The sequence below is a fragment of the Lactuca saligna genome, chromosome 9 (assembly GCF_052625555.1).
Source record: "Lactuca saligna cultivar CGN05327 chromosome 9, ASM5262555v1, whole genome shotgun sequence".
In the NCBI taxonomy this organism is placed as follows: Eukaryota; Viridiplantae; Streptophyta; class Magnoliopsida; order Asterales; family Asteraceae; genus Lactuca; species Lactuca saligna.
This window is the reverse complement of record NC_136425.1, coordinates 136,205,476-136,220,528: the sequence shown is the minus strand read 5'-3', so window position 1 is coordinate 136,220,528 and position 15,053 is coordinate 136,205,476. Positions and strand designations below refer to the sequence as shown.

General features: G+C 34.4%; 1 protein-coding gene across 1 annotated transcript; it reads right to left on the bottom strand.

The window, feature by feature from the left end:
* Nucleotides 1–10,268: 10,268 nt before the first annotated feature.
* Nucleotides 10,269–12,614, bottom strand: LOC145016738 (protein NRT1/ PTR FAMILY 4.5-like). The gene is made up of 5 exons (XM_078974968.1): nt 12,602–12,614; nt 12,118–12,335; nt 11,610–12,035; nt 11,373–11,494; nt 10,269–11,229 (listed from the first exon to the last, which is right to left on the bottom strand). Exons 1-5 carry the CDS (start codon nt 12,612–12,614, stop codon nt 10,269–10,271), a joined length of 1,740 nt encoding a protein of 579 aa, XP_078831094.1.
* Nucleotides 12,615–15,053: the final 2,439 nt, after the last annotated feature.

The window sequence follows — 15,053 nt, the reverse complement described above, 5'->3', positions numbered from 1 at the left end:
TAAAGCATGGATCATACATCAACTTCCCTTGGATAAGGATTTTTACGGAAAAATCTCTTTGAAAGCCTCTTAGATCTCAAAAATTTGGAGAGAAATGGAGAGAGCTTCTTGAGAGAATTTTTGAGTGATGTTTGGATGTGTTGGTTTGAGTTTGACTGAGAGGAAGAGAGGGGAAGAAGAGAGAGGGTGATGGGATTGTTGGATGGAAGTATCAGATCTTGCATGGAAATCCATTAGGTAAAAATGAGTTGGCACCACAAAGTCAACTCTTCCCTTCTTTGTGGGATTGGGCCGAAAATGGAGAGGGAAAGAGAAAGTTTTTGGGCTTTGAATGATTAAGCCCATTTTATGGTTAAGTTAGGTGATTTTTCGCCCAATTTAATAAAGATATGATTTTTATGACCTATTAGGGCAAAATTAAATTGATTGTGACCCATTAAGGCCTATTTAAGTTAACCTAGTGTCTTTCGGGCTCATAAGGCCCAAAAGTATTATGGTTCATGTATATCAGTCCAATTAGGGCCCATTTGAGAGTTCTAGGTTCAAGATAGTCAAACTGGAAGCTTATTGGCCCATTGGATCCAATAAGGAAATCCTAGTCCAGAATGGACTTAAACCGGGATTTCTAGGGTTTCCAATTCTTTGTTGACTATTTACAGTACTTGTATGAAGTTTTTGATTGAAGTTTGTTGTTATTGGAAATAAACATCTTACATGCTTGCACATTGCTGGTTCACATTTGTTATCATTGTTCCATGTTTACAAGGCATCAAATTTCCTAGTCGTGACAACAAGAACTCACAACAATCTTTAGGTTGAGTAAGATCAACATGTGATGCTTGGAATTATGAGTGTCATAAACGAGCCAAGGATACAAGATTTAGAGTTGCCAAATTGTGCAACCTGATGATGCGGACTAGGCACACTCAAGTACAATTGAGTACTAGAGTTATGTATTGTTGCTGATATGGGTTCGTCAACAAGTAAAAGAGCGAAAGACTTATCATAACAGGATTTTTTTATGATGATCCGTTTACAAGATAAACCGTTGACTCATAGCATTATGGGTCACTCGACTATGAAAAAAAGGATATGGAAATCAAGTGATATAATATTTGGATGCGTATTCATAAAGAAGAGAGAAGAAGTAAAAAATAGGTAAAGTATGATGATATTTGAGAAGTTAAACTAAGAAAGTACAACATGGAAGAACCACGTAATCAAATATCAATGTTGAAGGAAACATGATGATGAAGATTGAAGCTATATGTGAGGGAAAGGAAAATGTGGAATTCGAGATCCATGAGGAGTAAATGTGAAGAAACGATTTCCGTGAAGAAATAAACAAAACGGCTTACTACATGATGAGGATTATCTTGTGATTTAACCTTAAAAGAAATGCCTTTATTTATTTTAAGGGGTAGATATCTAGGAATAATCAAGCTACAAGTGATGAAATCATTCACACCCAAAAATATTTTGAAAGTTGAGTTGAAACAACTCCATGTGCTTCAAATCTTATTTTCATGGTTTGCTTAGGCCAGTAGACTAAAGAAATGCATTAATTCACGAAATGATATTTTGGTTTGACACAACAGTTAAATTGAATGAAATGGAATATGGACATGGCGAGAAGCAGATAGAGACTTAGATTGTAAATGTTGAAGGAGAAAATCATTAGTATGAATGAAATGGAAACATATCTTCAAGGTAAAGTGTCGATATTATGAATTAGAAACTAGGAACTATATTAAATAAAGTATAGAAATGAGAGGTCATGAAGAGTTATTAAACTCTAAGTATAAAACCCAACAACGATTTAACCACAATTATAATTATAGAAATGAGAGGTCATGAAGAGTTATTAAACTCTAAGTATAAAACCCAACAACGGTTTAACTACAATTATAATGATAGAAATAAAATGGTACGTGTACCATAACATGTTCTATCACATTATCTATATGAGAGGTTATTATATAGACCATGCAAATCATGTTTTTTAGGCATTCAAACCAATTTGTATGTATTATGTTAAGTTTAAGATTTTGATACTAGAGAAAGTCAAAAAGGGGAACTTGAAAAGAAATTTTGGAAGCTAAGTCTGAGAAATGATCTACTAATTGAATTAGTAAAGATTGCAATATTGGTGAAGTTATTATGAATGAAGGGGAATACTTAGGAAAATTGGGACCAAAGTAAGGAAATAGACAAGTGTTAACTTAAGGTTGGATAACCTTATTGCATGATGTTATTAAAGGTTCCAAAAGGTACAAAGGGGTAAAATTTGTCCAAGAAGATTAATAACCCCTAGTGATGTAATTAATAAATATTAGAACGCGTACCAATTGTGAAGATACGGACAAGATGACATGGACATCACAAAAATTTGAAAGTGATGAGACAAAAAAAATTATTGAGATGGATCGCGATTTGATTCCGACGACGGAATCCTTTTAAGGGGTAGATAATTGTAACATCCTAAAATTTAAGATAAGATTCTTAAATTAATTAAGTAATTGAATAAAGGATAATTTACATAATTAATTAATTAAAATGGTAACCATATCATTAGTTGATATAAATCTTAGAAAGTTAAAGATTAAAATGTTAACATTTCAAAGTTAAGGGACCAAAAGCATCAAATTGGAAAATTATGATTGACCAAGGGTAGACTCAACTAAAGGAAGTGACTACAAAAGTTATGTAATGGATTGAGAGGGACTTAGGATGTCTATTCTAAAATAAAAGTCACCTATATTGGAAGAATGGACCAATATTTGACAAAAAATGGAAAATTAGAGGAATGTATAACCCATGTATATAAAATCCAATCGTCGTCATCGATCCAAGTCGACCTCGATCTAGATCAAGTTCACCAAGGGTTGTTAGTTTTATAGGAAGGTATAACCCATGTTAGCAATGTATTGTTTTTCTTTAACATTTGAATGATTATTTGTATGACATATTATAATTTGTGCAAATTATTTTATTTTTTGTGTATGAAATTTTATTTTAGGTTATGAGACATTAAATGTGTGATGTAATTTGAAAATTATTTTAAAACATTTAAACTTTTTGACACGCAAAAATGTGTTTCGTCTTTCTTTATGACATGGGCCTTAATGATACGCAATGCAAGTCGTAAATGTTGATCGTTTTACGACATGTGAATGTGTGTCATCTTCTTTATGACAGGGCCTTCCTTGACACGCATTGCGCATCGTAAACGCATGTCGTAAATGTGCGTCGAAAGGTTACTACACGCAAAAGTGTGTCGTCTCTCGTTATGACAGGGCCTTCCTTGAGGCGCATTTGCACGTCATCTGAGCGTTTTACGACACGCATTGCGTGTCGTAAAAGGTTGTTTTTTTCTACTAGTGTGTTCAAGTAAGAAGTGGACTAGTTTACCCTTCTTTTTAAACACATTAGGATCATCATGATCTAAAGGTTTCAATGAGAACTTAATGGATTAAGTGGAGTGTTTTATGATGATAAAAGACCTCCTAAATATGTGTGAGCACCTAAATAAATGTTACAAACTGAATAGGAAAAGGGTCTTCAAGAAATATGCAAAGTAGGGTGTTATTATGAGAAAAATAGAGTTTTGGTGTGTCCAGACATGTAAACACGGCCCACATAAATGCAAGCTTTAATTTACACGGCCCACGTAAATCCCTGATTTTGAGATTTTCTTGTTTCCTTCATAACTTTTGCATACAGACTCGGATTTATGCACAATTTTCGCCTATATTTATATTTTTGCCCGAGGAACAGTATGAAGCAATAAAACTTAGTATTTGAACCTTTGAGGGATGTTTTGTTCATTTTAATGACTTATGTCCATATATTGTGTAGATAGTGTTTCAAGAGGATTGCTTTATGGAAAGGAACTAGAAGAGCACTAGCTAACCTATGTGTGATTGAGGTGAGTATGTGTTGGTATTTTTCCCACTTTGGGGTACATGGGAAAATGATTTTATGATAATGAAATGCAAAGCTTTGAGATATGTAATGTTTTGAAACAAAATCTTTAAATGCTTTTGGAAATGGTATTTTGAAAGAGTGCCTTAAAGGCAAGAATGTTTTTGGAAGAAAATAACGTTTTGGAAGATCGAATGTTTTGAAAATATAATTGAAATGTTTTGAAATATAAATGTTTTACTTTTGAAATGATTTTATGATACTAATGTATGAAATGTGTAAAGCATGGAAAGTAATGAAAATAAATGTAAAGTAATGAAAGGAAACAGAAAGTAATGAAAGGAATTGGAAAGTAATGAAATGAAAATTGTCCGTGCCATGATACCACGTAAGAGGCACTAGAGGAATCTATCGGGGCGGCACCTCCCCTTCACGAGATAGATGTCCTAATGGAAATGATGCCTTGGTGGATTGATTTGTTCTTTCCACCTTTGTCTAGACTTGGGAGTGGTTCCTTTATTGGATGTAGACCCAAGTGTAAAAATGGAAACGGTTTTAACACTGGAATTAGCCCTTAATGATTAAAGAAAATGAAACATGGAAATATATCATTTTGAAATGAAATTATAAGATATGAAATGATATTTATGACTTTTATGAAATGAGTTTTCCTTGAAAAACCGTGAAAATTTTTTATGGTCTAAAACTATGTTTTGCAAATATGAAATGTTTTTGACAAAAATGTGATAAATGTTTTGGGTCATAAACCCAAGTAGCTCACAAGACATTATTGTCTTACATTTCTATTTTAATGTCATATATCTCATGTTACCTTTAAAGAGAGAGGATGATAGATGGAAGTTAGAAGTCAAGTTATGGAGAATGGAGTGGAACTTTATAAATTCCTTATTATTTTGCATTGATGTAATTCTTATTTGCTTACTATGGATTTATTGATGTTTAAAAGTAGCACCCATTGTTTTATTTTGTAAAGGTTTTAGTGGGATTGGTTTTTGTTAAATGTGGGTTGATACCTGAATGTTTTTAATAGCATAGCATTTCAAAGTTTGAAATTTTTTGGGTGTTACAATTGTTTGGCTGTTACGGATATCGAGCTAGCTATGGCAGTGAACATAACTTCGAAGGTACCTTAGTCGATGCTAAAAACGCAAGGTAGTCTTAAACACTAAGATGATGGAGAGTTTGTTCACAAACCTTTAGGAGTTGTCATTCTTGGGAAGAATAATAAAAATAAGATGGCAAATTTTCTAGTCTAAGTGTTTGATGTAGAGAGTTATACGAACTCTTAGTATACTAACTTTTTAGTTCGCCTTGCAAATTATAAGAAAATTACCTCTGAGGATAAAGTTGAAATCTATAATATGATGATCTGGTATACCGAGATTCGTCGAGTACTTCACCAGGTCATGAAGATGAAGATGACATAGATTCAACACTTCTCACTAAAGGGGACATTATAGAGTTCAAAGTATGTAGTGAGGTGTTGAATTACAGTTAGGCCTCGTTAGTGTTGAAGTCATTGTGTTGTATTTTGAAGTATGTATTACATAAGGCATAATTAGAGGTCAAAGCTTACACGTCTAGTCCTAATGTATTTCTTGTACGCGTCTATTACTCCTTATAAATAGGGGTATGTATAGGAGTTGAGGGGACTTTTGGTGAGTGTGAGAACTTTACTCTATCTATACTCTTGTATTAATTCAGACATAATCAAAGAGACAACAATATTGTATTTACATCATTCATCTTAACGTTTTCAGTTCTTGATTTCATTCATAATACTTAATTCAGACAAACTACAACACTAAACTGCTACTCGATTATGTACACTGCCTATCGTATGTTAGTTTTTGTCTAGATTTGTTTGATTAAAACTAGTATATATATATATATATATATATATATATATATATATATATATATATGTATATATATATATCACGTATCAAGTTTTTTGGTGTTGTTACTGAGGAACGATTCAATAATAGTTAATTTTATTTGCTAATTTATATCGGTCCTTTGTGTGGGATTTTTATCTTTTAAAGTTCCAAGTTTTTTGTTTAAAAATTTTATTTTCATTTTTATTATGATTTTGTGTTAACCACACCGTGGTCAGTAATAACCACATCGTGTTTAGCATATTTCCAATTATTGTCTTCTTCGTTTTTTTTTGTTTTACGCGTAATTTTTTGTTTTGTTTCAGTTATTGTATGACTCGAAGATCCAATTATCTAGTACTACCACCATTGGAGGATCCGCAATTAAATTTTTGCAAAAAGAGGACAAAAAAACGGTGAAACAAGCACTTTTGAAAGCTTTAAGAAAACTCACGAAACGAAGGAAGTGGACTACAAGACCGAAACACCCAAATGTGAAGAGAAGTGTGAAACCGAATCAGAAGTAGTGATGGAATACACTGCAAACATATCAATGGAGGAGTACACGATGTGGATGCGTGACGACACTAGCCAGGTCTTATGCAACCCACGATTCCAGAAATAGCAAACTTCAAGCTTAAAGTTCATTTACTTGACCAACTGAAGGACATTAAATTCTACGGGAAGGATCAAGAGGATGCCTACAAGAACATTGATGAGATCAACGACATCGCTGCCTACGTCAACATTCTAAATGTGCCATGCTCCAATGCTACTAAGGATGCTATCGGTTACATTCAAAGGAGTCGAGAAGGATTGTTTGAAGGCGCTCCCTCCAGGACCAATAACAACATGGAAAAGGATGTGTGAAGAGTTTATACATCAATTTTGGCCACCATTGAAATTCGTGAAGTTAAAGAAAGAAATTACCAATATTGAATAACTAGGAGGCGAATTACTTTATGAGGCATGGGAGAGATACAAAGGCATACTAAGAAATTTCCTTCGGAATGATATCAATGTTCAACAAGAGGCTTCCATTTAAGAGAACATGATAATCCTCGTAATAACACGACTTAAGGGATGGTGAACCCAACTTCTGATGATATGGAAACACTAATGGCCAACTTGGATAGCGTAGATCGTAGGATGGCAAAGATGGACCAATCCATCCATGCCATTCGTGTGGGGTGTGATAACTGTAGCGGTCCACATCTAACAAGGGATTGTGACCTTGATGAGAAAGGAAACCAAAAAGCTCAATCACGTTTTTCAAGAGGTGATTGTTATGATGAAGATTGGAGGAAACCCAAAAAGGAAAGGCTACCCTATGATTAGTACAATAAGGCCAAGAAGGATAAGTTCCTGAAAAAGAAAAGAGAGTTTTATCAAAAAGAAGAATCGGTACACGAAAAGAAAACGGATTTTGAAGCAATGCTAGCCTATTATGCATCCGCATCAGAAAAGATGCATGATGAAACTGATGCAGGAATGAGACATCTGCAAGCATTAAGGAGAGTTCAGCAAATTTAAATGAGAAATCAGGAAGCTTCAATCCTCAACATCGAGAAACAACTTAGCAAACTAGCTAAACAATTCAATAAACAGTCGTGGGGCAGACTCCCAAGCAACACCTAGCAAAATCCTAGTGGGGCGCACATCAACGTAGTGAAAATAAGGAGTTGAAAATTTGTCACTCGTTTGACCCCAATTCCTAATGAAAATCCAAAAGTTGTGAAGGAGGTAGTAGAAGAAAACCAAGATAAGTACTCTGATGCATAACCATGGTTGCACAACCACGGTGTGGTGAAGAGAAGACTACGGTGTGTTCTTCGACTGAAGAGAATAAGAACCCTCCAGTTAAGATGAATTAGCCTCCATTTCCATTTACGAGCCGAGCTAGATAATACAAATAAGTTGAAGACTACAAGAAGTTCCTAAAGCATATCAAGGCCCTCCAAATCAACATCCCATTCATTGAGGCAGTGACTTAAATGCTAAAGTATGAAAAGTTCTTAAAACATCTTCTCACTAATAGAAAGAAAATTAAGGAGGCATCTAAAGTGACACTAAACGATAATTGCTTAGTCGATATGTTGAAAATTTTATTAAAGAAGATGGGGACCCGAGAAGTTTAACTTTTCCATGTCAATTTGGGAAGTTAACTTAAGAGTTATGGAGTGAAAAATTCGATTATAAGCTTGATTTTGAAGAGATCTAAGGCAAATCATCTCTACTTTACTTAATTCCTTTGTTATCATCATGTTTACAAAAGTGAATTTTGTTTTTATGCTTGTATTTGCTGAAGTTATGGGCTAAAAACCATAGTCTCATTTATAGTGGAGGATCTTACAACTATGTGTTGATTTTGTGGTTTTGGATTGTGTTGATTTGATTATTATCATGTTAGCCTGTTAAATGAACCTATATATGTTAATGAGAATTATTTTTCTATTAATTACTAAGTGAATTGGGAATGTATTACTATCTTTCTTCATTTCTTGAAACTTATAGTTTTGTAACCATCAAGATTGTATGACTAGTGTTTTGAACAAAACCTAGGATTAATAAGAAAAGTAAGTAAGTTGATGTGTGGGTTATATATGATGACCAACCATATGTAAGTTAATTTAGTCAACCGACTGAATTAATCACCATTACAAGTATTGCATGATTTGAAATTAATACTAGCGAACTTGTTAGTTTAACCAATTGATCAATATTTGAATTAACTTGTTTGCTAAAAAATTAGTTTAGTGAACATTAATCTAATAACATTTGAAATCAGTAACTGATGACACATTAATACATTGTATTTTCCACGAAATCAACCATAAGAGTGAGTGAATTTTATCTAAATGGAAGTCTCTTTAATATTCTTGATTCAAATATGTTCCATCAAGCATAAAGGATAAAGGTTCCTTCAATAATAAAAGTATGGTTCTTATGAGAACCCATGTATGATTTCTAAGGGAATATGTGTATGGTCCCTTTATGGATATAGATAGATGATTTCTATAGGAATAAGAACGAGGATGCCTAGATCAGGTGGATAAAGTTCATTAAGGGGGACAAGATAACAGAGTTCTTTGCAAGAACTTAGATTCAATCTGTGAAGGTATGAAGATAAGTAGATACAGAGACAAATTTCACCAAAGGGAAAGGAAGACATGATAAGTATAAAACACATGAGATGAACAAAGTAAGAGTTAGAGAAAAGCATGCATAAAGTGTAGAGAATAATATAGAAAGACGAGATGAGATAGTGTAAAAGAAAGATAGAAAATTGACGTGAGAGAATATAGGAAAAATAAAGTAGAGAATAGATATAGTAGATAAGAGAAAGATGTAGAGACAAAGATAAAGTATTTTTAGAATATGAGATCAACTTGAGAAGAGGCTAAGAAATAGTAAGAGAAAAAGTGTAGAAGATATAATAACTCACATAACCTAATCAAGAAACATTGTGTAAGAAACATTGTGTCTGATGTTGTATATATGTTTTATGTCTTGCATGTTCATATAGTGGCCATCGTACCAGATGAGAGGACATGAGCACAAGGACAAGAATTAAAGAGTAAATTACTAATTATTGTATTTCTTTGTTGTTCATTTTTAATAGATAGAATTTTATTGTAAACCTATGATTAAATATGTGAATTAAAGTGTTTTAATTTTAGTAGAATTTTGCAATGTAAGAAAAACACTGATATTTTCATTATGTTAGATGTTAGAAAATTTATGTCGTTACAAAATTGATTAAAACAAGTTTTAGGTTCTTAATAAGAGGTCAAAATGGACTTCATTGCTATAGACTATCCCATTAGCAACACAATCCAACCCAAATTTTCTATTGAAAACTAATTTTTCTCTCTTCCAATTGAACAACCTAATCCAATTTAAATTTTCACATACATTAGCAACCCTACTTAATTCAATATGTTTTTAAAAAAAAATATATCTAAAAGCTAATATCAGTATTAGTCTCATATTGTCGGGTATACTTAATTATGTATTTTAGTATCAAATATATATTTTTTAATCAACAAAATATCTATTTTTTATAAAACAAAGTTTATTAAAAATGAAAAACAAAAAAAAAAAAAAAAAAAAAAAGAGGAGTGAACTACGCGGTTGCGCTGTACGACCGCTCACTTCAATTCATCTACTTTTTGATCTATTTTAATTCCATTTTTAAGTTTTGGTGGTATTTTTGGTAAGTTGCTCATCAATGGATATAGTCTTAGAATGTGAAGAAGAAAACATGAACAAACTTTCAAAATAGAAAATGATAGGCGGTTGTGCTACAATGATACTAACCTAGATAAATCACACGTTCTTTTGTGTGCCCTGCTTTAACTCCCTATTTTACAATCAGTAAAATGCAACTAAAAATAGAAAGGAAATCAATTTCTCAAGAGTTATATTTGTGGAATGAGCTTTAAGTTATTTTCCACCATTAGCATTCTGATTTGGTTCAACAGTTGCTTCATCATGAGAAAATTCTTCTTGAGTATTACTCTTTCGTATATCATCTTCACTTGCACTGACCATACCAATACTAGTAGTCGTGGACACAATTTCCGTCTTTAATAGTTCATCATCTTCTTTTTTGTACTTGTACTTTATGGCTGAAAGCAAGTAAATTGCAAAATTTATCAAGCTCAACACAGCCAACAACCAATAAAACAAATTCAAATTGTTGTTGTCCAAAATAATCCCATGAATCCATCCTCGTTTGCTTGGTGACACTCTCTTTGTAACAGAATTTACAATATTCACTAACACCGTACTTAGGAAGTACCCAAGAGACATAGATATCCATGTAAAGGAAGTCGCAAGTGATCTCATCCCCACAGGAGCCTCTTTATAGAAAAACTCAAGCAAACCCACAAATGAAAACATATCCGCAATCCCAAAAATACCATATTGGAAAGAGAGCCAAAAGAGGCTAATGGGTTCAAGTGGATTGATTCTTGATTGGTTTCTCCTTTTTACCTCTACGATTCCTGCCACTCCCATAGAGATTGCAGAGAGAACAAGCCCCACCCCAACTCTTTGTAGTTGAGTAATTCCTTGAGGATGTTTGGTGAACCTTTTTGCAAAGGGTACAAAGAAGTACTCATAAATAGGAAGGAGAGCTGACATAAAAACAAGCGGAATTACAGGAATTGACCCTGCGGGGAAGTCAACGCTTCCAAGTTTTTTGTTCATGAAGTTTCCTTGGGCTTGTGAAAATGTTTGTAGTTGGGCTAAGCATGTATTCATGACAACAGTGCTTAGTATGATAGGAAGCATTCTTATTAGGATCTTAACTTCTTCGGCTTGTGTCACAGTGCATATCTCCCATGGTGCAAGTTCACTTGGTTTTGTATCATTCGGAATAATTGCTGCCTTGTCCAACCAACTGCACATTCACACTATCTATCTTAGCGCTTAAGTTTTTTTTTTCCTTTTTTTTTACTTATGGAAAAATACAACTCAAACTCAAATATACCTAAAAGACAATATTTAATTACGTATCTAAACATGGTCTATAAATATACATACGTGAATTCACCCGTACGAGAGAGATTTTTTCCCATCAAGGCCTCATTTCTGCCACTCTCATATAATTCTTCAGTAACTTCTGGTAGTTTTAACTTTCTGTTCTTCATAGCTACTATTACCACCTGCACAAAGTTATGGAAGTTTGCATTAACAAAAAATTATCGTTAATCGTTACACATTATTATTTTTCATGTTTCTTGAATGTGTGTGTGTGAGAGAGAGAGAGAGAGAGAGAACCCGGATAATCGTTAGAATCGGGCTATTTTTAGGAACTTGAATGAGGTAGAATGGTTTCCCCATTAAAAATAATGTAAACCCTAAGAAACTAGAAATAGTAGCCAAGAAAAATCCCCACCACCATCCATGATTAGTGCTAACCCACACAAATCCCATAACACCCACAGCTGCACCCAAGGTGGTGCTCAACACAAGCCAATTAAAATAGGTTCCTTGGGCCTTGAGTCCTTTTGGGTTTGTTGTGTCAAACTGATCTGCACCAAAAGGCGTAAGAGCACCTCTAACACCACCCGCACCTAATGCTAGCAATGCTAAGGAGGTGTAGAACATTACTCCTATACCTCCTTCCATGCAACTCTCCTTCAGACCACAAGGTTTTGGATGTAGATTTGTGTCATGTGCTTGAATTGTCACAATCATGAAAGCCTGCCATCAATCATACATGGTATTATTGATTAGTTGTTATGGATGTTAGCTTACTACAAGGTTATGCTGGATGTTTGCTTACCACTATTTCAATCACTCCAAAAATAAGACAAGTATGGAATCTGGAGATGTAAGTATCAGAAATAAAAGCACCAACAATTGAGAGGAGGAATGTTGTTCCCATGAAGTTTGTCACTGTGTTTGCAGCTCCAGGAATGTTGAAACTCAAATCGTTCATAAAGTATAAGAACATTATCAATATGTTTGATATGAATCCCATGTTCTCCAAAGCCACCAAACCTGTAAATTTATGACGGTATGATAGAGATTGATTGGTGACACAATGTATAATAAAAGAAACCAATGATATCCAAAACATCTCTAATTTAGAAAAGGCAACGTGTTAAATTTCGCGATTAACACATTGTGTTTTGTTGAGACTTGTTCTTATGTATATTTGCAAACGATAAAGCTTTAATTTGATGTCCCATAAAATGTTCATTTATTTATTTTCATTCGTTTACAATTATTTGTTTATCTTTGTTCTTTTATGTTTCTTCACTTACTTTCGTTTAGCATCTTAATGAGCGAACATAACGAACATGAACAAAATAATTTATTAAACAAACGAACATGAACAAAGAAATTCACTCGTTTATGCATTCGTGTTGGTTCATTTGTTTGCTTAAATTTAATCGAATGAACTTGAACAAACTTGGTTTGTGCTCATTCGGTTTGTTCATAGCCTAAAGATGAGTGTTAAAAAGAAAGGCTTTTTGCTAGAAGGGCATTATTTGTTTCATTATTTTTTTGATAAAACTGAAAGGATCCCTCTCAATCAGGTATTAGTTTTATGTAAGATCATTCACTCATATGTTCTTTCTCAATTTTACATCAATTTTGGACCAGAGTAAGTTTCAACTGTGGGAGCTCGATGAAATAATGCATGTATGAAAGAAATGGAAGGTGGAATGACAAATTTACAAGTGATTTTGGAAAAACGTGAGTTGGTGATCCATGGGATGCAAACTAATTCTGATTCGTATCAATGGAAGGAACCTTACAAGCGATCATGAAGCAATTAACTAACATCAATGAAAATCTAAATTATTATGGATTAGAGTGGATAGAAAACAGGATGATTAAGATCAATAAATCACAATAGAAATGCATAAACGAGATCATTTTTCATGATTAGTAGAAGGAAGCTATACATATCGACATTTAATTAATGGTGTGCAAGAGAAAGTTAGAGATGAACTTAGAAGGTAAATTGTGTGATCAGTTTAATGGTGTCCCACTCAGGTCTCTAGATCTTCTTTAGAACGTACATTATGTAAGCAATTCTTACAAGCTAAAAAAGAGGAATAGTTGATGATTAGAAACAAATTTTGTGTCTTTAGTAACTCCATTAGAAGTTATAGCCGGTGAAATCTTTCTAAGCTAATTCCTTAATGGTGTGCAAGAGGAAATTAGGGAATGACCTAAGACTTTTAAACCCAAAAGGGTTATGTTAAACTATGGTTGTAGCTGAAAAAGGTGTAATAAAAATAAACTAAAGTTGTTTAACAAAAAACCAATAACTAATATAGAAGAAATATAGAAGGTGATAGAGAGGATAATCTTAACACAATGAAAAATATAATTCAACACCAATGGAAAATAAAAGTGGAAATCTGTTTAGAAAACTGTAACGTCCCGATTCCAGGTATAAATTTAATTAAAGAATAATTTGTCTTATGTCCTACTCGGCGAGTTGGTTGCCCTACTCACCTAGTAGTAGTGGGATTGGAACGCGAGTTTAGTGACCTACTCGGCGAGTCCACCAAGGGACTCGGCGAGTAGGAGCTGGCAGATGAAACCCTAAATTATGGGGTTTTACACCCTATTTAAAAGATCATTGGCCTCCACCAGCCTCCCCTTATGCCTCTTGTCTCTCTCAAACCCTAAAACGTGTGTGTGTGTGTGTGTTCTTTGGTGTCCAAGCTCGAAGGAGTAACTTTGGAAGGAAGCATTTGAAGAAGAAAGGAAAAGCAAGGCTAGGAACTCGGGATTGCATCAGGCATCACTCTCTGGAAGGTAATAAGCTATTCCCTTAAGCTCTTTTCACTTTGAACCTCCCTTGGATGGGTGTTATGAAGGACTCTCCATGTTTAAGCTAAGATTTGAAGTTATAACTTCAGATCTGGACTTCCCTTGACCTCTAGATCCATAAAGTTCCCAGATTATGCAAGGTTGAAACTCTACCAAGGTGTAAAACTCCATTGAAGAGCTTAGATTGATCATTTCGGACCTTTAGAGCCTTGCATGTACGTAAAGATTGCAACTTTACGTAATAAATGTGCCTTAGGAACTTGGATCTGTAATTTGGGGCCTTGCCATGGCTTAAAGAGCATCTGCATGGATTAAGATCTGCATGGACTCGGCGAGTTGATTAAGGGACTCGGCGAGTCCATTGAAGATGGCCATAAACTCGACGAGTTGGATGAACAACTCGGCGAGTTCGTTGAAGATTGCCTTGAACTCGGCGAGTGTTAGAAAACTTGGCGAGTTGGCTAGGGTTTCTCCCAAAATCTTGGCCGTATATGAACTCGATGAGTGAAGAGGAGACCTTGGCGAGCAGGTCGAGGATTCCACGACTTCTCGAACTCAGGAAAAACTCGGTGAGTCGGAGACCTGCACTCAGCGAGTCGAGTCAACATGGACTGTTGACTCTAACTGTGGACTTTGACTTGGACCAAGGGGTTGACCAATTGAATTCTGTGGGATTGGGAGATTTATGAAAAAGGTTGTGTAGTACTTTTAGTTGGTGAAGTTCTTGTTGGACCCGAGAGTTGAGCTTTCTTATTTCCGACGATAGTTGCGAGGTGAGTTATCCTCACTATACTAAGGGGTCTAAGGCACTAAGGCCGACCCATTGCATTTGATATCCTAGTAGTTATTGTTATGTAGAGTTTGAGATAGTAATGCATGTCAGTTGATGTGCTAGTTGGGTAGATCTGTAGGACTACCTGTGAT